A 26,114-nucleotide genomic window follows, 5' to 3' on the forward strand; every position below is an offset into this window, starting at 1 on the left:
CCCCAGGGCTTGGGGGGCAGCATCCGGCAGCTCACAAGCTTCCCTCGTAGACTGCGAGTCCTGACTTACAACTCAAGAGTAGATGATCAGGGAAGAGAACTGCTTAACGTTTTGAGCGCCTGCTGTGAAATGAACAAAACTTAAACAGGGCACACGAATGCTGCCTTTCATTAGGACAGAACAGGGTTTGGACTTTTTCGGCCTTTCATTTGAAAGAGCTACACAAGAAAACCCCCAGGGATTCACTTCAATTCCAGTTTCTTACACGTCTAAAGTCTTGACCCAGGAGCTGAAGTGAACTGATAAGAACGTGGAGTCAAGGCTGTTATAGTTTCACTATTTTATACTAGCTTTTATTTCAGTTCTTACTTGGAAATTACTTTAGTTTTAGTTCTTCTTCAAAATGTATTTTTAGTTTAACTTTTATTTCACATAGACATTACTACTTTTTTTTTACATTCATATTAGTTTCAGTTTTAGTAATTATCTATGGTTGTGATGCCCCATGGTGCCTGCTGACTGGCATCTTATCTCCCTGGACAATGACAGTCATGAACCGAGATGGCGAATGAGGACACACTACAAACAAGTGATGGTGTAGAAGTGCAAAGGGCGCTTATTAAAAGCAAAGACAGCAAAATGTGCTGTAGAAAGTCATTAATAAATAATCCATAAAAATAGTATAGTGAGGATAAAAGCAATAAATAAATCCAATAAAACCCAAGTCTGAATTGGCCTTCCAAGGTGCTCCTCACCCATCTCCCCGGGCTGAGACACCGGCAGACACGGCCCACACATGACTCCCGTCCTAACCACCTTCAGTCGACATCTGCCAGGATGTGCAGAGCCCAACTCCCTCGTCGTCTACAGGTTCACTTGGAGCACACGATTGCTCCTAATCTCTGCAGTTTAGCTGGGGTCCACCCCTGGAGCGCCTCACACTACACCTCTCTGAGGGGCTAACCAACAGCTTTGTCACCTTCCTATCACAACGGCTCCCACTCGATTCTGTCCTCTCTCTCTCTCTATCTCTCTCTTGTCACTGATCTTGCTTCCACGATTTCTTTCTTTCTTTCTTTATTTCCTTTTATTCTCAACACATTTTTTTCTGTCCTTCTCAGACCCTTTTATTGCTTGAGGGGGCAGTGCCCTCACTAACGACCTGCGAACGAGGAATGGCTGGGCTGATCGCGCTTGTGTGTGAACGAGCAATCCCTCCGTTTTGCCCTTAAGCACTCCTGGGCCGCTCGGCTTTCAGCACAGCACACACCTGCACCCACAAAGTCTGAACACCACAATTTTTAAAACTCCTGCATCGCCACAGACCCCGAGATGCTTCACCACAATGGTCAAAGAGGTATTACGAAGTTTTTGTATCACAATCAGGTAGAACTGTAGACTTATGGGATTTAGATATGAAATTTGTTAAATGTCCCCGTGTCTGCGTGGGTTTCCTCCGGGCACTCCGGTTTCCTCCCACAGTCCAAAGGCATGCTGATTAGGTGGATTGGCGATTCTAAATTGGCCCTAGTGTGTGCTTGGTGTGTGGGTGTATTTGTGTGTGTCCTGTGGTGGGTTGGCACCCTGCCCGGGATTGGTTCCTGCCTTGTGCCCTGTGTTGGCTGGGATTGGCTCCAGCAGACCCCCGTGACCCTGTGTTCGGATTCAGCGGGTTGGACGATGGATGGATGGAATTTGTTAAATGTTAGCAAAAGCCTAATATTAACAACTTTATGAGATGCTTTTATTTTTTGATAATTTGTGCATTTGGCATGCAAATTATGAATTCAAAATTAAGAACTGGAATAAAGCAAACAACAAACAGATGAAGCACCCCAATACTACAAAATATAAAGAGGAGGAATATTTTTTTCTATATTGCACACTTTGCTGTCCTACAGTCCCACCATAACATTTCCTTGTGTAGCACATGGCGTGTTGAACCTAAGTGTGACAGAAGCAGCACGTTTTCTGACCTACAGCATGTCACGTAGCCTTGTAGATTTGACAGTTTAATTGTTCTTATTAACTTGGACTTTAATGCTGTTTTTGTTCTATACACTGATCACTTTTAGTCATTGAGTGTGTCAGACTTGCCAACTGCTACTTCTTGATCTCATCACAAGACCATGTCAATTTACATGATTGAAAGTCACTAAGCCTTTCCAGCACGGTGGATATAGCTTTTTGCCTGACTGAGCTGGTGTTGTATAAAGGTTTAACACATACGGAAAGTTCAGCCACAGTCTCAGCCCTTTCTTTTCTTTTTCCATTCTGTTGTACGCAAAACTTGAGACAGGCGAGCCTCTTATATGTGAGGTCCAAAACATCAGTGTTTCTTCTTCCTCAACACTATATTATATGCATTGTACTTTTTCCGATGAGCATTTATTAGTTGTCAGCTCTCCCGGATTGGTTGGAGAGAGAGGTATTGGGTATGTCACAATGCACAATTGAACTTCGCATGGGCGTGCTGCTGATTGCCTTCGACTTGCTAAGATTATGTAAATGAAGGCCTTGACTGAAGATTGCTGAAAACTTCATATAATGTGACATGATCTTGTGTGTGTTCCCCAAACTCCATCCATCCATCCATCCATTGTCCACCGCTTTATCCGAAGTCGGGTTGCAGGGGCAGCAGCCTAAGCAGGGAAGCCCAGACCTCCCTCTCCCTGGCCACCTCCTCCAGCTCCTCTGGGGAGACCCCAAGGCATTCCCAGGCAAGCCAGGAGATATAATCCCTCCAGCGTGTCCTGAGTCTGCCCCATGGCCTTCTCCCAGTGGGACATGCCTGGATACCCCCTCTAGGGAGGCATCCTGACCAGATGCCCGAACCACCTCAACTGGCTCCTCTCAATGTGTAGGAGCAGCAACTCTACTCTGAGTCTCTCCCGGATAACTGAACTCCTCACCCTATCTCTAAGGGAAAGTCCAGCCACCCTGTGGAGAAAATTCCTTTCAGCTGCTTGCATCCATGATCTTGCTCTTTCGGTCACTACCCAAAGCTCGTGGTCATAGGTGAGGGTAGGAACGTAGATCGACCAGTAAATCAACAGCCTCGCCTTTTGGCTCAGCTCTCTCTTCACCATGACGGACCGTTCCAGAGCCCACATTACTGTGGATGCCGCACCGATTCGTCTGTCAACCTCCCGCTCCATTCTTCCCTCACTCATGAACAAGACCCCCGAGGTACTTGAACTCTTCCACTTGAGGCAGTACTGTGTTCCCAACCCGGAGAGAGCATTCCACCCTTTTCCGGCTGAGAACCATGGCTCAGATTTAGAGGTGCTGACTCTCATCCCCGCTGCTTCGCACTCAGCTGTGAACTGCTCTAGTGAGAGCTGGAGGTCACTGTCTGATGAAGCCAACAGAACCACGTCATCCGCAAATAGCAGAGATGAGATTCTGAGGTCACCGAACCAGAACCCCTCCCCTCCTTGACTGAGCCTAGAAATTTTGTCCATAAAACTTATGAACAGTATCGGTGACAAAGGGCAGCCCTGGTGGAGTCCAACCTCAACAGGAAACGAGTTCGACTTATCACCGGCAATGCGGACCAAGCTCCTGCTCCTCCTGTACAGGGACTGAATGGCTCGTAACAACGAGCCTTGTACCCCGTACTCTTGGAGCACACCCCACAGGATGCTTCGAGGGACACGGTCGATTGCCTTCTCCAAATCCACAAAACACATGTGGACTGGTTGGGCAAACTCCCATGCCCCCTCCAGGATCCTGGCCATGGTGTAGAGCTGGTTCAGTGTTCCACGGCCGGGACGGAATCCGCATTGTTCCTCTTGAATCCGAGATTAGGGCCTTACCGGGGAGGCTGAGGAGTGTGATCCCCCTATAGTTGGAGCACATCCTCCAGTCACCCTTCTTAAAAAGGAGGACCACCAACCCAGTTTGCCAATCTAGAGGAACTGCCCCCGATGTCCATGCGATGCTGCAGAGACGTGTCAACCAGGACAGCTCCACAACATGCAGACCCTTGAGGAACCCAGGGTGGACCTTGTCCACCCCAGGGGCCCCGCCACCTCGGAGCTTTTTAACTACCTCGGTGACCTTGGCCCCTGGAATGGACGGGCCCCCCCGGAGTCCTCCAGCTCTGCTTCCTCTAAGGAAGACATGCTGGTGGGAATGAGAAGATCCTCGAAGTATTCCTTCCACTGGTCAATAACGTCTGCAGTTGAAGTCAGCAGGGCCCCATCTCCACTGTACACAGTGTTGGTGGAGCACCGCTTTCCCCTCCTGAGGCGCTTGACAGTTTGCGAGAACCTTCTTGGTGCCAACCAAAAGTCATTTTCCATAGCTTCCCCAAACTCCTCCCATGCCCGAGTTTTTGCCTCTGCAACAGCCGATGCCGCCACACGCTTGGCCCACCATTACCCATCAGCTTCCTCTGGAGTCCCACTGGTCAGCCAGACCCAATAGGGCTCTTTCTTCAACTTGACAGCCTCTCGAACCTTAGGTGTCCATCACCGGGTTCGTGGATTGCCGCCACGAGAGGCACCAACAACCTTGCGGCCACAGCTCCGTTCTGCTGCTTCGACAATGGAGGCTAAGAACTTTGCCTCCCTTGGAATGAGATTGATGTTCTGCTGGTGGTGGCAGTTAAAGATCTTTCTGACCGGTTCCTCTGCCAGACGTTCCCAGCAGACCCTCACTATACGTTTGGGTCTGCCTGGTCTGTCCGGCAGCCTCTCCTGCCATCTGATCCAACTTACCACCAGGTGGTGATCAGTTGATAGCTCAGCCCCTCTCTTCACCCGAGTGTCCAAGACATAAGATTGCAGATCCAATGACACGATTACGAAGTCGATCATCAAGCTGTGACCTCAGGCATCCTGGAGCCAAGTGCACTTATGGACACCCTTATGCTCGAACACGGTGTTCGTTATGGGCAATCCATGGCCAGCACAGAAGTCCAACAACTGAACACCACTCGAGTTTAGATAAGGGAGGCCGTTCCACCCAATCACACCTCTCCAGGTTTCACTGTTGTTGCCGACATGAGCGTTTAAGTCTCCCAACAGGAAGATAGAATCCCCAGGAGCTACGCTTCGCAGTGCTTCCTCCAGGGACTCCAAGAAGGCTGGGTACACTGAACTGCCGTTTGGCACATAAGCGCAAACAACAGTCAGAGTCCTTCTCCCAACTCAAACGCAACCCTCTCGTCCAATGGGGAGTACCCCAAAGTGCAGGCCTTGAGTCGGGGGGCTAAAAGCAAGTCCACTCCTGCCTGACGCCTTTCACCCACAGCAACTCCAGAGTGGAACAAAGTCTAACCTCTCTCAAGAGGAATGGTTCCAGAGCCCAGACTGTGCATAGAGGTGAGCCAGACTATATCTAGCCGGTACCTCTCAACTTCTCGCACCAGTTCAGGCTCCTTCCCCGCCAGAGAGGTAACATTCCATGTCCCAAGAGCCAGTTTCAGTAACCAAGGGTCGGAACGCCAAGGCTCCTACCTTCGGCCACCACCCATATCACACTGCATCCAACCCCTATGGCCTCTCTTGCAGGTGGTGGGCCCACAAGAGAGCGGAACCACGTTGCTCCTTTGGGCTGAGCCCGGCTGGGCCCCGTGGTCAAAGGTCCATCCATCAGACGCTCGCCAGCAATGCCCTCCACCGGGCCTGGCTCCAGGGTTGGGCCCTAGGTACCCTTTCCCGGGCAAGGGAAATGCCGATCCTTGATTTAAATCCATGTGGGGTCTCAGGATCGAGTTAGTCTGGATCTTCACCTCAGACCTGTTTGCCTTGGGAAGACCTATCAGGAGCATGTACTGTAGCTCCCGATAAAACATATCTCCGAGGATCACTAGACTGCGCAAGCCCTTCTGCCATGGCAAGGTCTCGATCCAAGATCCAACTCGTACCTTTGTAAACATGATTTTAACAGTCATATATATTTATACAGTATATAACAGCATTATATGAACCTGAACTTGCATGTGTACTCTGATTGTTAGTGCTTTCAACATTTCTTTTTTTTTTTTGTCCAGAAATACTGTAGGTCCTAGGTATATTTTTGTGATGGGACTATAGGTAAATGTTAAGGTTTGTGGGGTTTTTACCCTTAATCTGTACAGCACACAACATGCCCTTGCCCATGTTTCCTACCACCCATTTTGATCTGTAAAGCCATCTCAATCACAGAAAGCTTATATGCAGCATTTTTCCAACTGCTAGCCTGAAAACGTATTAAAAAATTAAAAAAATGATTAGAAAATAAATTTTACTGTGTTCTGACAGACAATGATCATTAACCCCAGGTGTCTTAGGGGGTTGGTGGCCATTGAGCTTGAATTGTTGTTTGAGCTTCATCTAGCTGTACTGAGGGAACTGCAGAAAACGTGTGTATAGTGTCAAGATTTAGGAGTATCTGAGATATGAGCAGCCGTAAAACAAGGACAGCAAGCACCTCATGACAGAGACCGAGAGCATTCAATAGGTGAATGGACAACCACAAAATGGCACAAAAAGCATCTGTGTTTGATACGCATATACTGTAAATACATATATACAGTATATATACAGTCATATGAAAAAGTTTGGGAACCCCTCTCAGCCTGCATAATACTTTACTTTCAACAAAAAAGATAACAGTGGTATGTCTTTCATTTCCTAGGAACATCTGAGTACTGGGATGTTTTCCGAACAAAGATTTTTAGTGAAGCAGTATTTAGAATGCATGTAACTGCTCAATACCGATTACTTGCAACACCAAATTGGTTAGATTAGTTCGTAAAGACTTGAACTTCATAGACAGGTGTGTCCAATCATGAGAAAAGGTATTTAAGGTGGTCAATTGCAAGTTGTGCTTCCCTTTGACTCTCCTCTGAAGAGTGACAGCATGGGATCCTCAAAGCAACTCTCAAAAGATCTGGGGCCTCATGCATAACGCCATGCGTAGAATTCACACTAAAACATGGCGCAAGGACAAAAGCGGAACGCGTAAGCACAAAAAAAATCCAGATGCATAAATCTGTGTGTTCGCCAATTTCCACATTCTTCCGCTCCATAAATCCCGGTAAGTGTGAAAAGTAATGCACATGCATGCGCCTGCTGCCACTCCCCAAACTCCTCCCAGAATTACGCCTTTTTGAATATGCAAATCAATATAAATAGCCCTTAAGCTCAGCGTTCTGTGAAAAGACAAAGGAAAAGCATGGGGGGGAATAAAAGAATTTCAGCGAATACCAAGTGGAGGCAAGGAAAAACATACTATTTGTTGGTTTAAACAGTGGCATAAACAACAAAAGGAAGTTGATCGAGTGACAGAGTGTCAGAGAAACTTGAAAACTCAAGTTCACAAAGGTGCAGTACAGAGAAAAAAAATAGGCGCACACAGTGGGGGGAAAAAGCATGAAATGTCAAATTTAATGTCGAAATTTCCACTTTAATCACGTAGTTTATTTTGTCATTAAAGTAGAACATCATAAACTTCATCTTAAAATTGTTTAATTTACTAGTTTCTCAAATCCCATCGTAACTAAAGTAGCATGTTAAATGTTTTGTTTTGTATTTGATCTTCTATGTGCTCTGTGTGTGTGAATCACTATGTGCTTCTTAAACGGACTTTCTCTTCCTCCGACAGGACACAGAATCCATTACATTCGTGATATTACAGCTCTCTGAATAATTTAAAATACTGAGATGTATACATGATATCATTTTCATGATGATAGGAGTTAAAGCATGTTATTAAACATGGGAATACGGTGGCACAGTGATTGTTAATGTCTCATGCCAGAAGCTTGCTGTGCCATCTGCGACTTTCGATGAAATACTTTATTGTAGCAGTACTGTCTCTTTCAAATGTACTAACCCCCAATTCCTGTCCTTACTTTTCTTTCTCCAAATACCCAATCGTCACACAATCAGCTCTGTAATAGACATTAAGACATCTGTAAGCTTAGAACGCAGATTCTTCAAAACTTTTAAGGAACATTGAAATATCTTCGTGGTACGTTTAATTATTCTATCCATCCAGTGTAGCGCCAGCCCCAGCAAGAATACAGTGCGAGGCAGGAACAATCCGTGAATGGAGTGCCAGCTCCTTGCTAGCTCTGTGGCACTGTGTCCTCACATGTTTAATTATTAACAATATAGTTTATTTAAATGAAGTTAAAGTTTTATCTGTATAATATAATAAACATATTTTGCTGCATTTCATCTTCAAAATGATATTGTCATCATATGTAAATACACACTTTATAAAGTGTCTCAGATTGTGCAATATTATAACTGTATTGCAAGTTTACAGTGCGGTAATTGTACTTATAGGTACAAACAGTTCTACAAGGAGCACTTGATGGACTGATTGAGCGCGTTTAAAGTTCTTGGGATGAAACTGTTTCTGAAACGCGAGGATAGCATTAAGGGTCATCAGAAGGTGTCAGAGAGAGAGAGAGGAGCCTGCCCTGGAGCCACATTCTCTGGGTTTAGAGGTAGGAGAATGTTCTGCGGCTGTTGTCTGGCTTGCTGTTGAGAGTCCATTTGTGCAACACCCCCACTTCTGGTACCAATTGTCGCAAATGGAGTTAAACAGGCAGGAGAGAACTGAGTAAACTGATCTTTTTTATTTTGGCACTTGGAGGAACAGGACTCAAGCTTTATTCAAACACCTAGGAAATGAGCAATGTTCTCATTTCAGCTCCACTTCTTGAGTTTAAAAGAACCCACAGGTGTCTTCCTTGAGAGGATTCGGCTGTAGAGCGAGAAGCATAGCAGGGGTTAGGACAGGTCAGACGCAGACTACACAGGATAGAGAAAACAGAAGCAACAGGTGAGCAAACTGGCCTTAAAGAATTGTATCAATGTGTGATGAGTGCTTTCTTTTAGATTAGAATGCTGTATAGATGAGTGTTTTCCTGTTGCTGAAGCTGCACCAGGGGACATGGTACTGTGCAAACACTCAAAATATATATACAGCACATGAAATGTTAAATGTTAAAAAAGACAGAGAGAAAGGAGGAATGCTGGAGTGGAGGGAGAAATATAAAACATTTTTCTGGCACTAAATTATTTTCACAATGTCAGGTAATTTCAACTGTGAATTGGAAACTAAGAAAAATAAATAAATAAATTTTAAAAAGCACATTAACATGTATAGTTTTTCACCAGTTTGTAGACTCTATGCACTTAAGTTTAAGATACCAAAATTTACCTGAACATCAGTAGAGATAGCTTTCTTGATGTAATAAGCTTCCTCTGCTATGGTCCCTTGGTCAGGTTTCTAATATTCTGAAGTTGTTTGTTGAGCAGCACTTCACTACCATGTGAATGGAGCTATAGTGCTCATCTTCAACAAAGCCTTCAGCTGAACCTGCAGCTGTAACATCTGTGTAGCTCCAGTGTTTCAAGTCTAACTACCAGATGGATAAGAACAGACTAGGAGAACAGTGATGGTGGTATCTCCCTGGGACAAAGCAGTAGTAATAATATAGTCAGTGTACAAACATTGGTATTGCCCTCAGGGCGCAGTAGGTTGGCACTGACAGTGATGTCTTGCTGCTGTTTTCTCCTGTTGTTGTTGGGTTCGTTGTTGTTCAAAGTGACGCTCTTCTTCAATGACGGTCTTTCTCCAAAGCACATGATCCCCAGCAAGTGTCTCAAGCTGCCAATGAAGAATGGAGTAGGCCTTGTGAGAAAGCTTCGAGTGACCCTTCCAGCATTTCTTCGCACTATCCCAAGATTGGGATCCTTCAGCAATTTCACCTTACAAGACCATTCTGGAAAGCCGAGAGTCATCCACGCGGTTAATGTGCCGTGTCCAACTTACAGGAAGACAATGGCTGAGCAGCATGGCTTCAATGCTGGTTGATGAGCAGCATTCCAGAAATTTAGTGAGTGCAATCCTAACTTCCCAAGCGATGCCCAGGGTCTTCTGGAGCCAGCATATGTGGAACACCTCTAAGGTTGCAGATTTGCTTGCGTTAAGGAGTCCAAACAGGACCAGTTGACATGCACACATTGTGACAGACCACAACCTTGGTTGCCATATGAAGATTCTGATTTTAGAAGAAATGCTTGAGGAGGCGGACAAATGAAGAGGAGGCTTGTCTCTGGTTGTTCGCAGCCTCAGCAGTCAGAGGTATCACTGGAGATTTTGCTTCCAAGGTAGGGGAAGGATTATGTGCTCGATGTCCATTGGAGAATGTCTGGAAGGCAGTCTGAAGGGTCAGCATCTTGGAGATGTTGATTTTCTGTCCTATCCAGGAACTGGCCAAATGTAAGGGTCTCATGAACAGTAAATGGCCTCTAATTGAAAAACTGGATGGAGTGAAAATGATTAGCTAGACTAGATAGCTAGTTAAATAAAAAGTGGGGAAAAATAAATAAGAGTTCTAAATCTTAAACATCAAACTAATTAAAAGTAAGGCATCGGGTTACTAATTAAGTAAGTGGCTGAAATGAAAACCACTGTGGACCCCCAGGTGCTAAGTTTGGCAACCTCTTTTTTATAGCCTATTCATTCAGCGTCAGGCACAGAGCAGGAGGCAGCCTTCGATGGGCGCCAGCCCCACACAGGAATGACATGAATGGAGTCAACTCGGAGACTTCACATCACCAGACCTATCGCCAAGGCAAATCTTAAGGTTGGCATTGTCATTTCTGTGATGGGCACTAGTCAATGTGGATTTGCAATTTACAATCAAATTAAGCCTGGTGTTAGTTCAGAGAACTATTTTAACAAAGCACTGGTGTCAAAATAATTTAAATAACAAATAAACACCACAAACCAATCAATCAAACTCAAGTTAACCCAAAGGACAGACCAGGCCACAAAAACCAAGAAACACAGCCAACCAAAAGCGTATCAAAGGTTCTGCATGCAAGAGCAAGTGCTGCATCAACCATATACAGTATTTATCATGTCAAATATCTATAATGTCATTTTTCATATGACATATATTTATATAAAATTTTAAAAACATTATTAATGGATAGGCCTAGCCAGTCTGAAGCCCACCCAGAACCCAACACATATCTTTGGCATACAGAAAGAAAAGCAATAAAACCAAAAGAAGAAAAAGAAAAAATTGATTGGGGACAACACTCAAACCCTTGGGACTATGTGGCAGCGGTGCCAGCCAGTGTGCCACCATGTTGTACCTCAGAATTTTATTTTTAGTGACTTAATGCTTTTTATACTTGGGAATCAAGAATTGGTTCATTTCTTCATTGGCACCAGTAGTAGGAGTTTTGTTTTATTTTTTTAGGTTTTAATTTAAAAGTGAATCTATGAAATGATGGCTTGTCAAAATTTAAAGAAGTCTGCTTTACTGTTTAATCCAATACGTCCACAATGGTGGTCAGCACTGCTGCCTCACAGGTCACTGACATAGCGTAGGACACAATCATAGTAATATAAAAAAGCCAATATGGCAACAGGACTGCATGTCTGCTCTTCATAAGCATTGCTAAAGACTGATTTAATAGAAATTGCTCAAATGGGCATACATGAAAACGTGGTAAATGCTGTCTACTGTTGTTCACCAACATCTATGACTTGATTGATGACATTCTCCACATTCACTTATGGCAAGCTAAAAAGTACTTCATGGTCAGTCTATGGCTGCAGAAACTCCAACATTGTGCATTGACTGGACGGTGCTATTGCGATTCTTTGCATAAATAGACTAAGCTAGAGCAAACAGAATTTATAGGTAAAATTTAAAGATATTAGCTATACTTTAATTACATTGAATTTTGAGAGTATATTTAAGCTAGTCATTTTATTTCGGTGACCTAAATTTAATTTATATGGGAGGCATGACAGCAAAATGATTCTGTTGTCACCATCACTGTAATCAATGCGTTAGGCTGGTGGGTTAAATAAACAAATGTTTGAAAGGAATGTTTTTTTTATACTGCTGTGAAACAGTAATTTTTCTTTCACATATATGTCAAAGATTTGATCTTTTTAGAAAAATGTGAAATGCAAAAATGAAAAGAAAAAGCCTACCAATGCAACCCATGTGTTTTTGAAACATGCATATTTTTCCTAGACAGTCTTGCCCAGTGGCTTCCCTCTCGTGTCCACAGGTTTTTAGATATGCAGATCTGGCAGGGATGATTCCACTCAGAGTATCTTTAAGCACTTTCAGCTGAGAGTTGACAAATGTGCAGATGCCCTGCACTGTAAATCACTTGCAGTCTGCATGTAGCTGAGGTTCATGACCTTTCCACGCAATTTTGTGCCAGTAAAAAATTATGTGAACATGCAGCTTTTTGCAGTTCACAACAAGGACCAGACCTAATTTTGCTAGAATATGACTCCTACGTTTGTATTTTAAAGAACTGATAATTCAGAAAATACAGATTGTTTTGATCTTGGTGAAAGCATGCTCATAGTTACAACTGCAGTTTCTTTCTCTGGCATTGACATAACTCAACATTCCTTAAACTTGTTTATTTAAAAATTACTCGTAATCTCAAGGAGTAACAAGCACACTGGTGTCCTTGCGACATACAAAGGCTCAATCATTCAGACTATTGGGCCACTTTCTAACCAACTGTGTCTTATTTCTACCATACATGTTCTAAACATCAAGGAGCGACTTTGATAACCCAGCAGGCAAAGGCGAAAGTCTTCCACCACTAGGTGCCCTAATATTAAACTTCAATCACTCAGGACACAGTATAGAAAAGCAATGTGACATTAATTAAAGTATAATGATACAAACAAAGTATAAAAACAGAACAGAAAATAAAACAGATAAAAAAAAAAAATCTTAGAAAAGCTTCCTGAAAATCAGCATTGTCAAGGGTGGATGTTTTCCTAGGCGCCGTTTTGATTTAATGATCGGTCTTATTCGTAGGTTACTCTCTCTAGCGTCCAGATGGAATTGTCTCGTGTCTCAATCTCCGATGTCACTTCTTATGATGTTCTGCTTTTGTTGCCTCCTTCAAGTCATGTGACACTGCACACATCTGATTGGCTGGCTGTCCTTATGACAGATGACTCTGCACAAAGTCTTTGATCTTTTAATGAACCTGAGCACTGCCTTCTGTTCCCAGGCTATAAACTACTTTGAAACAGCTCCTGGTCCATACGTAGTTTCCATTCTTAGGTGATAAACTAATTGAATCGGCAACTTTGAGGTTATAAATTACTGGTACAATACAGAAAGAATGCATGAAAGAGAAACACTTTCATTGTGAATTGCCTCTGTAATTAAATATCTTGTAAGAGTCCTATTAATTCAGTTCATCCTGGTACATTTGAGCAAACAATTCAAATTAATATAAGCAGTCCCCAGTTTAAAAAATGGAGGAGTTTCCACTCCAAGGCAATTGTGCTTCAACATTTAACAGACAGCAGGAATTAGAAGCATTATGGACTCATAGCTACAGCCACCTGTAACACGGGAGTGAGAAAAATAACACAAGAAAGAACTACCATTAATATACAGTAATCATTTATTCATTTTAATGAGGTCTTCTAATGTGGCACTGCAAAAGCATAAACATCTGAGGAACTTAAATTACTAATGTATGGACACCATGAAATTAACACTTTACAAAATTTCAAGTCTACATTTTATTTAAAAATTAATAGCAATAGATATCCTAAGGTATATTTCAGGATAATTGGGCTTCAAATAAAAAAAACTCAATTTCCTTTAATTAACGAACTAGCTCCAACAATTAGCTTTACAGGCCCGGGACCTCAATGTGACCCAATTTCCGAGGGTCTGCGTACCTTAGATCTCCTGCTAATGCTTTCATTTCCTCCCACAGGCCAAACGTGTGCAAGCAGGGTTTACTGGCAAGTCTAAGATGGCCCTCAATGACTTAATGTATATTTATTTTGTGATGGACTAGCACTTCATCTAGTGTTTGCTTTTGTCCCTGAAATGGAAAAAAGTGGTGGGAAAACATTTGGGCGGATGGATTACAATGCTGCTCAATTCTGACAGATAAAAGACTTTTATTACAATACAATTTATTTTTGCATAACAGAAAATCAGACAAGTAGTGCTGCAATGGGCTTTAACAGGCCCTGCCTTTTGACAGCCCCCAGCCTTGACTCTCTAAGAAGACAATGAAATACTCCCAAAAAACCCTTGTAGGGAAAAAATGGAAGAAACCTTGGGAAAGGCAGTCCAAAGAGAGACCTCTTTCCAGGTAGATTGGGCATTCAGTGAGTGTCAAAAAAGGGGTCAATACAATACACAGAACAAAAGTAATCCTAAATACAATATAATGGTGAAAAACAAATATTACAAGTACAGAGCAGAATTCAACAGTAGATGATATCACATAATACGATTTGGATTTGTTCAGTGTCCTGGAGACCTCGGCCATTAAACTGCTTCTCCCTACTGGCAATTCCACAGCTGAGACAGCGCTAGGCCAGCCAATCCGATGAATGGACCCCTCCACTTGACATTTCCTGTGATCCTCCTCATTGCACCCAAGATGCATTTTGTGCGCTTGTAATGCAAATTTCAACTTTGCTTCTGCTTTACTGTCCATTACAACATGATGATGAGGCCTACCAATTTTTTTCCACAACTACTTAAAAGGTTTGCTTGATTCTACCAGAAAAATGGAAAAAGATTCTTACAGGTTGGTGGCCCAGTGTGCGCAGTAAGGAACCCTGCACTGGTTTTAGCACCAGCAGCAGACCTAGTCAGGTGAAGCTTTGTGTCTTTAATCTGCATATGTGCTGGAGAAAGACATGTCATACTCAGTGGAAGAGTTTTTTGTGACTGTGCAGCTGTATAATCACAATTCAGAAATTAGCGAAATATGCAGCCTACTGCTTGTTCAGCGAGCAATGCACTGAAATTAGGGTTAGGGTTGTCATCAGAAGTTGTCATCAACATTGCCAATTGTACACAATTGAAAGAAAACCCCAGAGATTATCACAACATTAAGGTCATGTCAGGTTGTATTCCATTAGTTGAGGGACACATTTTCATTTTATATCTTGAATACATATTTGTATTTTTACAAAAACAAAAATATTTGAAACTTCACAAATGCACCACTTTGTGGAAACATTAACAAGATAAGTCTGATAGTTTAATCAACATTTCACATGATAAATTGAATCCCATTCACTTTATCCAGGGTGAATTTTAGAAAAAAATGTATTGCTAAATGTAGGTAGAGCACCCCTAATCTGAAATTCTAATATCTGAAACTGAAACCGAGAAAAATATGGGAATCGATGTAAGACTGACAGAATCGGCAGCTTCTGTATATTCATGAGAATATAAACTGCAAAAAATCGCATTTGAAGTAAACTACCGTATACACTCGTGTTTACGTTCTCCTGCGGATAAGTTGGGACTTGATTTTGCTGTATAATTTCCGGTATTTTATAATGTCGAATGCGTAAAACTCACGCTATTGGTCCAAGAGATTATGATATGCCAATGCCCACCTGAGAGAGTAACCACGGAGCACACTGCCTTTTTTTCTATGTATTGTGCCTACGTGACCACACTGTAATACCCAAACTATTCTGAAGTGACTTTTGCACTGATTTGTGTTTTTTGTATCTCACACCCTCATACACCTTTATCATAAGAGCGTCCCTTATCTACGATGGAGCATTCAATCAGAACAAAATATGAAACTGGTTTCCATCCATCCATCCATTGTCTCCCGCTTATCCGAGGTCGGGTCGCGGGGGCAGCAGCTTGAGCAGAGATGCCCAGACTTCCCTCTCCCTGGCCACTTCTTCTAGCTCTTCCGGGAGAATCCCAAGGTGTTCCCAGGCCAGTCGAGAGACATAGTCCCTCCAACGTGTCCTGGGTCTTCCCCGGGGCCTCCTCCCGGTTAGACGTGCCCGGAACACCTCACCAGGGAGGCGTCCAGGAGGCATCCTGATCAGATGCCCGAGCCACCTCATCTGACTCCTCTCGATGCGGAGGAGCAACGGCTCTACTCTGAGCCCCTCCCGGATGACTGAGTTTCTCACCCTATCTTTAAGGGAAAGCCCAGACACCCTGCGGAGGAAACTCATTTCAGCCGCTTGTATTCGCGATCTCGTTCTTTCGGTCACTACCCATAGTTCATGACCATAGGTGAGGGTAGGAACATAGATCGACTGGTAAATTGAGAGCTTCGCCTTGCGGCTCAGCTCCTTTTTCACCACGACAGACTGATGCAGAGCCCGCATTACTGCGGATGCCGCACCGATCCGCCTGTCGATCTCACGCTCCATTCTTCCCTCACTCGTGAACAAGACCCCGAGATACTTGAACTCCTCCACTTGGGGCAGGATCTCGCTACCAACCCTGAGAGGGCACTCCACCCTTTTCCGGCTGAGGACCATGGTCTCGGATTTGGAGGTGCTGATTCTCATCCCAGCCGCTTCACACTCGGCTGCGAACCGATCCAGAGAGAGCTGAAGATCACGGCCTGATGAAGCAAACAGGACAACATCATCTGCAAAAAGCAGTGACCCAATCCTGAGCCCACCAAACCGGACCCCCTCAACGCCCTGGCTGCGCCTAGAAATTCTGTCCATAAAAGTTATGAACAGAATCGGTGACAAAGGGCAGCCCTGGCGGAGTCCAATTCTCACTGGAAACGGGTTCGACTTACTGCCGGCAATGCGGACCAGGCTCTGGCACCGATCGTACAGGGACCGAACAGCCCTTATCAGGGGGGCCGGTACCCCATACTCTCGGAGTACCCCCCACAGGATTCCCCGAGGGACACGGTCGAATGCCTTTTCCAAGTCCACAAAACACATGTAGACTGGTTGGGCAAATTCCCATGCACCCTCCAGGACCCTGCTAAGGGTATAGAGCTGGTCCACTGTTCCGCGACCAGGACGAAAACCACACTGTTCCTCCTGAATTCGAGGCTCGACTATCCGACGGACCCTCCTCTCCAGGACCCCTGAATAGACTTTTTCAGGGAGGCTGAGGAGTGTGATCCCTCTGTAGTTGGAACACACCCTCCGATCCCCCTTCTTAAAGAGGGGGACTACCACCCCGGTCTGCCAATCCAGAGGCACTGTCCCTGATGTCCATGCGATGTTGCAGAGGCGTGTCAACCAAGACAGTCCTACAACATCCAGAGCCTTGAGGAACTCCGGGCGTATCTCATCCACCCCCGGGGCCCTGCCACCAAGGAGTTTTTTGACCACCTCGGTGACCTCAGTCCCAGAGATGGGGGAGCCCACCTCCGAGTCCCCAGGCTCTGCTTCCTCATTGGAAGGCATGTTAATGGGATTGAGGAGGTCTTCGAAGTACTCCCCCCACCGACCCACAACGTCCCGAGTCGAGGTCAGCAGCGCACCATCCCCACCATATACAGTGTTGACACTGCACTGCTTCCCCTTCCTGAGACGCCGGATGGTGGACCAGAATCTCCTCGAAGCCGTCCGAAAGTCATTCTCCATGGCCTCCCCAAACTCCTCCCACGCCCGAGTTTTTGCCTCAGCAACCACCAAAGCCGCATTCCGCTTGGCCTGCCGGTACCTATCAGCTGCCTCCAGGGTCCCACGGGACAAAAGGGTCCTGTAGGACTCCTTCTTCAGCTTGACGGCATCCTTCCCCGCCGGTGTCCACCAACGGGTTTCTTTGGCAAAAAAAATTGGTAACTGTGCTACTGCAACAAAATTTGATGCGTCTGAGAAACTGATGTGAGATTGGAGGAGGAAAGATGATGTATAAAAAAAAAAAAAAATGAAAGTGTTGCATTTTTGAACAGGCAGGTTGGCGCACTAATAAGCTTGACCTGGGCCACAAAATAATGTAGCACCAGCACTGGTTGTCATACTCCATCAAGAGGACTGCCATTAAGAGAGCTGATAACAAAGAGCCACAAGAGATGCAGATTTCAGTACTTGAAACACCAAAATCAGTAAATCTGCCTAACAGCACCAGTACATGCACAGCTGAGGTTGCACAACATCCATCTTCTGCATTACATTTCTAAATGAGTAACTAAAGAAATTAACATCAGGGAAAGGCAAATATACCATGATCAAACAAAGCCACATGTAAATGTAAATGAAATTTAATTATCTATCAATGTATTGGTTAGTATTTTTGGAGGTAAATGAATGTAACCAATTAATTCTACACACATAAATAATTGCACATCAAGCAGAAAACAATTAACAGCAATGACTTGATCTTGTGAAATTAATAGAAACAGAAAAAGCAGCTTTTAAAAAAGAGCCAAAGTGATAAAAGGCTGTCCTACCTGTCACCACACAGTTTCATCACTGTTGGATTTAGACATGGCCTCCAGGAGGTGGGTGCTTTCTGCTGGCATTACATTATTGCATTTAAGACATAAAGGAGGAGATGGCCGCCTTTCTCACATTCATAATTAGTTGGTAAACTTGACTCGATGGCGGCTCCCAGTGACCCACAATCAGATAAGCTGCAATGACATTGCATTGTTTTAATGGGCCTTTTTTTAACAATTGAAATATTTAAAAAATGTCGCAATTCTTAAAAGTAGCCTCCTCTTTTGTTCTTACAGGTTATCCATTGGAGGGAAGACACCGGGAACAGCAAGATATTTTCTCCTGCCTCAGCCTGGACTGCAGGCCATTTCCATCTTGTCAGTCAGTCAGAGAGGCACAAAGTCTCCTCCTGTTGTGCAAGGAGATCCTACCAAAGCTGCTGCTATCCCGGCAACGGACTAACCTACACCTCCATAAAGAAATGAAGATGCTCCTCCACGACTGCAGTGCCGCGACACTTTCTGACAAGAGCATTATACATGCAGCAAAGGAGCTGATGCATCTGTTAAAGCCATTTCGTCCTTGCACACAGCATTTCCCTTATCGCTATCCAGAATGTAAATACAACACGGACTACTAATAACAAAAAAGACAACACTCAGGTCTGTTCACAAGGGCTAATTAGCTCAAGGTTAGCTATGCTAGAAGACTCCAAGGTACACACATACATACATTGTCTTGCTGTGCCTTCTGGGACAAGACAAGGAAATATAAAGGTTGGCTGTGCAACACTGGGGACATTTTTTTATGTTGGTTAAGTGTTAGTTGACTTACCATTTATGATGCAATTTCTAATAAAGAGTATTTATTAATTTAGTACAGGACTACGGCAACACTGTTTGCTCTACTTTGAACAATTTTGACAGTTTTGGGTGAGACACCTTAGCATCAGATTATCACTGCCTTGGTTAGATTACACAATGGCTCATCTTGACTGGAACACTTACTGTAGCTAACAGTGAGGACTGCAAACTTTGATGTCTGGTAGGTCTGCCTTTGACTCCCTAAAACCAATCTGCACATTTGCCTCAGTTCACTTCTGCTGAAAGTCATGGCAGCTCATAAACTGCATGGAAAATCAGTGCCAAGGAAAATGAGAACAATCCACAGAACCTGACATTCATGTTTCATAGACTACTTTTGAAGCACACTGTTTTATTTGTGATGTTATTTTCATTTACTTGACTGACTTGTGTTCCATTGTGAATTTCCCATTGGGATTAATAAAGTATCTATCTATCTATCTATTGTAATGTTTGGCCTCCAAATAAAGGAGTAAAAAATGAAATAAATAAATGAATAAAGGGACATTCTAGATACACCATTCGGGATTAGCTTCCAGCTTGCACCTGAACTACTTAGTCTCTGTGATGGATAAAAAGAGACAACATACGACAGTAACAATAAGGGCTGCAGACCAGTCAGCGGAATAAATGCATTTCCGGCACTGCAACAATCTACTAGTTGCACTTGTTCATTTCTGTTTTGTGTCTGTTCAACTCAATAAAAAAATTGATTACAAAACAGGTGGATATTCAAGTTGATCTCACATTGTCTGTTCTAATCTAACATTTTCATCTCCTACATGTAATACGTCACATTTACTTCCATTAAATTTCAAATCTGCATAAGCCTGTATGCGGTTCTAGGCAGAAGGCTACTGGGTTTACATTATTCCATCTACTATATGGTCATCTGGAAATTTAATTTGTTTGCTTTTATATCCTTGTCTAGATCACGTAAGTATATTAAAATGAGAAGTGGCCCCAGCACTGACCGCTGAGGGGCACCACTTTTACCATCAACTAAGGGTCCTTGTACCATAACTTTCAGCTTCCATTGTTTAAGATTGGTTTTTGCACCCAGCTATCCACTACACCCAAAACATCCATCTCTTTTATTTTGATGCATAACTTGTCATGTAGGACTTTATTAAATGTCTTCTGAAAATCAAGATATCATATGTGCCCATCTAACCATATACCTGTGCCACTTCCTCATAGAACTCTCCCAAATATAAATCAATGCTGACTGCTCATTGACACTCCTGTTCTTGGGGTGTGCTGTTCTGTCTTTTCCTTAATTGCTTGCATTGATTTACATGTTACGATTTTTGGCCAATAGCTGCTGTACTTGGCTTAGCATGATAATGATGAACCTTTTTTGTATATTATAATGGATGAAAAAAATTATATATTTTATCTTTAGGTATTTCTAAATTCTCTCTTCCTATATTTAGGTATTTCTGAGAATAATATAAATAAATGTTTTATCATACTAACTTACTTAAACTCTCTAGGCCCAACATTATTTGGTCATGGCAATTTAGTTTAAGCAGTACTTCTCTCACTGCTTTATCCAAATAATTAAGTATCTCCTTAATAGGTTCTATAGCTACTGGAAAGTTGTTGACCTGTTAATATGTAAAAACTTTAGAAAAATCTGAGTTCAGAGAATTTGCCGTTTCATTTGCTATACAGGTATATTTAATTTCACCCCGCTGTTCTGAATACATTTCACCTCATCCTTGACCATTCACTTTTATTTTGTTTACTACTAACTGAACCTTGCTTTTGCATTCTCCTCAGAAAGTGATTGGAAGAAAAGCACACAGAGGGCAAATGAGTTCAACAATGTTTAAATATTTAAAGCAAGACATATCCACCTTGGTAATAATTTCTGCTTTACATGAACAGTACACAAACAAATATAATTTCAAATATATAAGCCTTTCATAAATTATGATTTGAAAACACAAAGGCAAAGGAATAATACTATACATTGGAGGAAAGAAACCACAAAACCATGTAAATGTTAAGACTAACTGACTGTGCAATTTAGGGGGCCAGACAGGCTGCGAATAAGCCAGACATATCTAGCTGAGGAGGGGCAGTATCCACAAGCTCATCAAACTGATGCTAATATCACATGGAACTTAACTTGAGGCTAATCACATTGCAACATAAAGCTTTTCACTTCTTTTTGTAACCGTTCACTAAATTACATTCCTTCATTTCTCTCTACTGTGACTGTTCTAAGTGGAAGAAATAACTCACTAACTCTATCAATGGGAAGACAGTTTAACAGATATTCTAACAAATGTGAATTGACAGGAAGTTTGAGACAATGCCTTAAATCTGAACTATTTAATGCTGCATGATTTTTTTGACAACTTCTGTCCTGCGTGCTTTGGTTGCACCCTCTGTTATATGGATTAACAGTTACTATTTGTCATTTTCTAAAGTTTTACAATAATAAATAAAATTTAGATGTGTTATTTCTAAACCTGCCATGGGGTGCTCACCTCCCGTCTGGCGGCAGTAGTGCAGATTGTTGCTGGCTGGTCACTGTGTTTGTAGCAGGTAAGTAAGCTTTGGCTGAACTGCATTTTTCATTTTTTTTTTTTTATGAATTCCATTACAACATTATTGTCAAGGACAGAAAACATACACTACATTTATTGCACTTTCTGCTACATTTTGTAATGATGGAAAGGAACTGTTGAAGGCAAGATATAAAATTCTGAATAATTATTTGGGGGGGGTCTTCATTTCTTCCATGCTACAATCTCTTTGGAGAAACATTAATACACATGTATTACACTCAAGATGTTGGAGTTTTTATTATTTTATGAATGAATACACACACATACAAATACACAAAATGTGTGCAGAAAGTACGTACAGTTCTCCTCCACATACATTCTACTAACCATCGTTGAGTTTTAACTGAGAACATTTTCTTTTCAGCTTGGCTGCTGAATTTTAGGGGATAACAACTACAGTATACAGAACCTTCAACAGGTTATGCTTCCTCCATTTCTTAACAACTGTGTGGAGTTTGCATGTTCTCCCTGTGTCTGCATGGGTTTCCTCCGGGTGGTTCGGTTTCCTCCCACAGTCCAAAAACATGCAGGTTAGGTGCATTGGTAATCCTAAATTGTCGCTAGTGTGTGCTTGGTGTGTGGGTGTGTCCTGCAGTGGGCTGGTGCCCTGCCCGGGATTTGTTCCTGCTTTGTGCTGGCTGGGATTGGCTCCAGCAGATCCCCATGACCCTGTGTTCAGATATAGTGGGTTGGACGATGACTGATTAACCATTGCTCCCTTTCTCACACAGACATGTTTATTTAACCTTACAACGTCAGGTTGTGTCCGGCATGGAGCACTAGCTGCATGAATTGACCAGGTTCAATGCAAGAAATGCATGTAGAAAGATAGCTTTGTTTACAGAGCCACCTCAAAGCCACAACAGCATCAAAAACCAATCACAACACAAGGTTTCTTATTGCAGCTTACATTAAAGAACTTTTCCAACAAACAATCTTCTGCCAGGAGACCTCTGTTGAATAAAGGCCAGGTGAACGTTGCTGTAGTAGTCAGGCTGCTCACTCTTTCACTCACCGTTAACTGAGGTGCTCTCAGTGCCATTGGGCGTTATCTTCTCCAGGTGCTGTCAGATCAGAGGGCAGAAGGTGACAATTCAAAATTCCCAGGTTTGAGCAGGTCAGCAGTGGTGATGAAGATACGGTAACACTTCTGTAACTAAGATAATATTGTTTAACTTTCTCAGCATTTCTCCTACCAGAGCCCAAGGAAATACTCTTTTACAGACTGGCGCCAAAAATAACCAAAAAAAAAAAAAAAGCATAATGAAAAGCAAGCAAAATAACATGATAATAATTAAAAAAATACAATGACCCTATATTGTACATGAAAGCATAATATTTCATAAGCAAACTGTTTATATGAGTGCAATACTTTATGAAAATTCAGGTAACAGTGACATGTTGTGTGCTGATCGAACATCATGGCTGCCTATTCTGGTGAATTTAATTTCTGTGCTGTTCTTTTTCTGTGGTGCTGATCTGCACCACCACCACCTTATCAAAGCATCATGCAGTTCTTACATTAATGGATTGAAGGCCAGAGGTCCACATGACCATCATCATCAAATTCTACCACATGAAGTCCGAAAACCACGAGGACTGATTGAGATCATTGATGTTAGGTAGAATGCCTAGAGGGGGCTGGGTGGTCTCATGGCCTGGAACCCCTGCAGATTGTTTTTTTTTCTCCGGACCTCTGGAATATTTTTTTGTTTTTCTGTCCTCCCTGGCCATCGTACCTTACTTTATTTTTTGTTAATTAGTATTGCCTAATTTTTATATTTTCTTTTTTTTCTTTCTTTATCCTGTAAAGCACTTTTGAGTTACATGATTTGTATGAAAACGTACTATATAAATAAATATTGCTGTTAAACTGTTAAGTGCACAAAGATGGGTTCCCATTACAAGTTTTTTCAAATGCTAATGGCAACAGGCTAAAACAAATACTGAAAGATGAATACTTTTCCAGTGTAATATTTTAAATTAATTGAGCATCATGCTGCATCTTTCAGTTCTGACTCAGTAAACTGCAGGGAAGATGTGAATATTTTATTCCAGCATCAAATGATGTCAGAGACCGCGAAATGTCATTGTATAAAGTACTTTAAAATGTAATGTCAATTTTTACAACTGTGTTTTCTATGAAAACAATGAAGAGGTCATTCAGGAAAAGCTTGCAAGTTTTCTTTTTTGTTTTATTAATTTTTCCTCATAATCTGTAGTGTATATTTGACACGACCACTACTACCTCATCTATAGAGTACCAATAATTCTTGAGCCTGCTGCATATGTCAGTTATTAATAGTTTTGGTCCTATTTTAAAAATGTACATAGACATGGAGCCTAACTGTATTCATTCAAATTCAGGACTGGTCAGAGCAACAGTACACTGCAGGGCCCACTCTCGCACCCACAATTTGGAATGGCCAGTCAACCTGAACAGGTGGATTTTAGTGGTAAAACCATGCAGATGAAGGAAAACATGTAAACTGCACATAGATAACAAGTAAGTTCAAGTGCTGGGCACTAAGCACCACACTATCACGCCATCCAATGTAACATTAAATTCTGTTTAACATGGTTTGCTTCACTAAGCATGAAACATAAAAGCACAGTGATCACAGGTTGAGCTGGAGTGATAGACGCACATGTAGTAAACAAACAGATAAACACGTGTTTTCACAAACAACTTGTTGCTGTAGTTCATTTTCACAGATGGCACTTACGGAGTTACAGGTTTCATCCAATCATTATGGTGCTTCTACAGACAGGAGCACAGCCTGACTTTGTGTGCTACTGAATGTGCATAGTCCACAGTAAGTGATCATTATTCCTCTGTCTTTTAAAATTATTTCAGGCTGTAAGATAAGAAATAAACCACTTTGGACATCCATGGATAATGTTTCTAACAAGCACGCAGTAATTGTGTTCTGTATGCTGGCTAAACTGGCAGATGCTGAGTGGAAATGCTTGAACTGAGATGTCCCACTGAAACATCCTCCGAGAGCAACATCTCCCAAGCATCCAAGAACAGTTTGGTGAAGAACAGTGCCTTTTCCAGCATGATGGAGCACCGTGCCATAAGGCAAAAGTGATAACTAAGTAGCTCAGGGAACAAAACATCAAAATTTTGAGTTCATGGATAGGAAACTCCCCAGACCTTGATCCCATTGAGAACTTGTGGTCAATCCTCAAGAGGCAGGGGGACAAACAAAAACCCACAAATTCTGACAAACTCCAAGCATTGATTATGCAAGAATGGGCTTCTGTCAGTCAGGATTTTGTCCAGAAGTTTGACTGACAGCATGCCAAGGCAAACTGCTGACGTCTTGAAAATGGGCCAACACTGCAAATATTCAAATACTGTAGTCAATAAAGGCCTTTGAAACTTATGAAATGCTTGTAACTATACTTCAGTATACCATAGAAACATCTGACAAAAAGATCTAAAAAAATGAAGTAGTAGACTTTGTGAAAATCAATACTTGTGTCATTCTCAAAATGTTTGGCCATGACTGTAAAGTCCAAAAGGTATCGAAGGTGAAAGCAGGATGGAATGGGGCGCTTTATTGATTTTCTGCATTTGAGGCATTGTGCCCTACATTCCCTCGTCCACAATAAAGAGTGAAAAGAAGGGTCAGAGGGAAGAATGCACAGTTGAACAGTTTTATATGCTACAATGCAGAAACTGTAAGATGAAAGAATTATACATCAAAACAATTCAATTAATATTTACTTGAAAATTAGCTTACCTTGTGTTTTTTGTGTAAAAAAAAAAAAAATCTAAACAAATGAGTTGTTCTGGCAATGTTTACTCATCCTTGGTAAATCCACAAGACGTTCTTGAAGTACTGCAAACCTTAAAATTAGCTTGAGTTTTCTAAATGCTTTCTCTGCAGAAGCTAAAGTTGATGGAATTGTTAAAAGTACTGATAAGCTGACAGAACCATTTGGGAACAGGTCACCAAGTCTGTATTCTGTTAGCATGTTCAACATATCTAGTAGTTTTAATTGTGCATTTCCTAAATGTGCTTTATGTAGCGGGGCTAAACATTGCATTTTTGTTAAAAAATTTTTTTCAACAATTAAGGCCATCAGGATATTGCCTTGATAAAGATAAAGCATTTCCTTTCAAAGGCCTTTCAGACATGGTGAGCTATTTCTACAAGAAAACATTTCAGCGAAGTGCTTCACAGCAATGAATGTTACACAGCTAGCTAATCGTGTTATTTGAAGGAGTCACTCAGTACCTCAGTGCGCTGCTGACACTATCAGCTTCTCAACTTTGTCTTTATTGCAGTCATCGCCGTAAACCCAGATTTTATGTATGAATTGACATTTTTCCAATCAGGGCCGGACTGGGAGGCTTATTCAGGCCAGGAATCCAAAGTTTAACCCAGGCCACAAAATATACATCAGCTGTATTCTTGTTCAGGCACAGACTCAAAAAACCAACACACACCATTTTGTCTTGGAATTTTTTATGAATGAGGAG

The 26,114-nt window shown here is 42.3% G+C and overlaps 1 protein-coding gene across 1 annotated transcript in view; it reads left to right on the plus strand.

Moving 5' to 3' along the window:
• dipk2b (divergent protein kinase domain 2B) overlaps positions 1-19,475 on the plus strand; it is a 41,355-nt gene extending 21,880 nt beyond the window's left edge. Inside the window, exon 5 of the mRNA XM_028799758.2 lies at positions 18,471-19,475. Within this exon, the coding sequence (XP_028655591.2) occupies positions 18,471-18,814 (344 nt within the window). The 3' untranslated portion in view covers positions 18,815-19,475. The remainder of the gene's footprint in view (positions 1-18,470) is intronic.
• Positions 19,476-26,114: the final 6,639 nt, after the last annotated feature.

This window comes from Erpetoichthys calabaricus, chromosome 4, assembly GCF_900747795.2.
Source record: "Erpetoichthys calabaricus chromosome 4, fErpCal1.3, whole genome shotgun sequence".
In the NCBI taxonomy this organism is placed as follows: domain Eukaryota; kingdom Metazoa; phylum Chordata; class Cladistia; order Polypteriformes; family Polypteridae; genus Erpetoichthys; species Erpetoichthys calabaricus.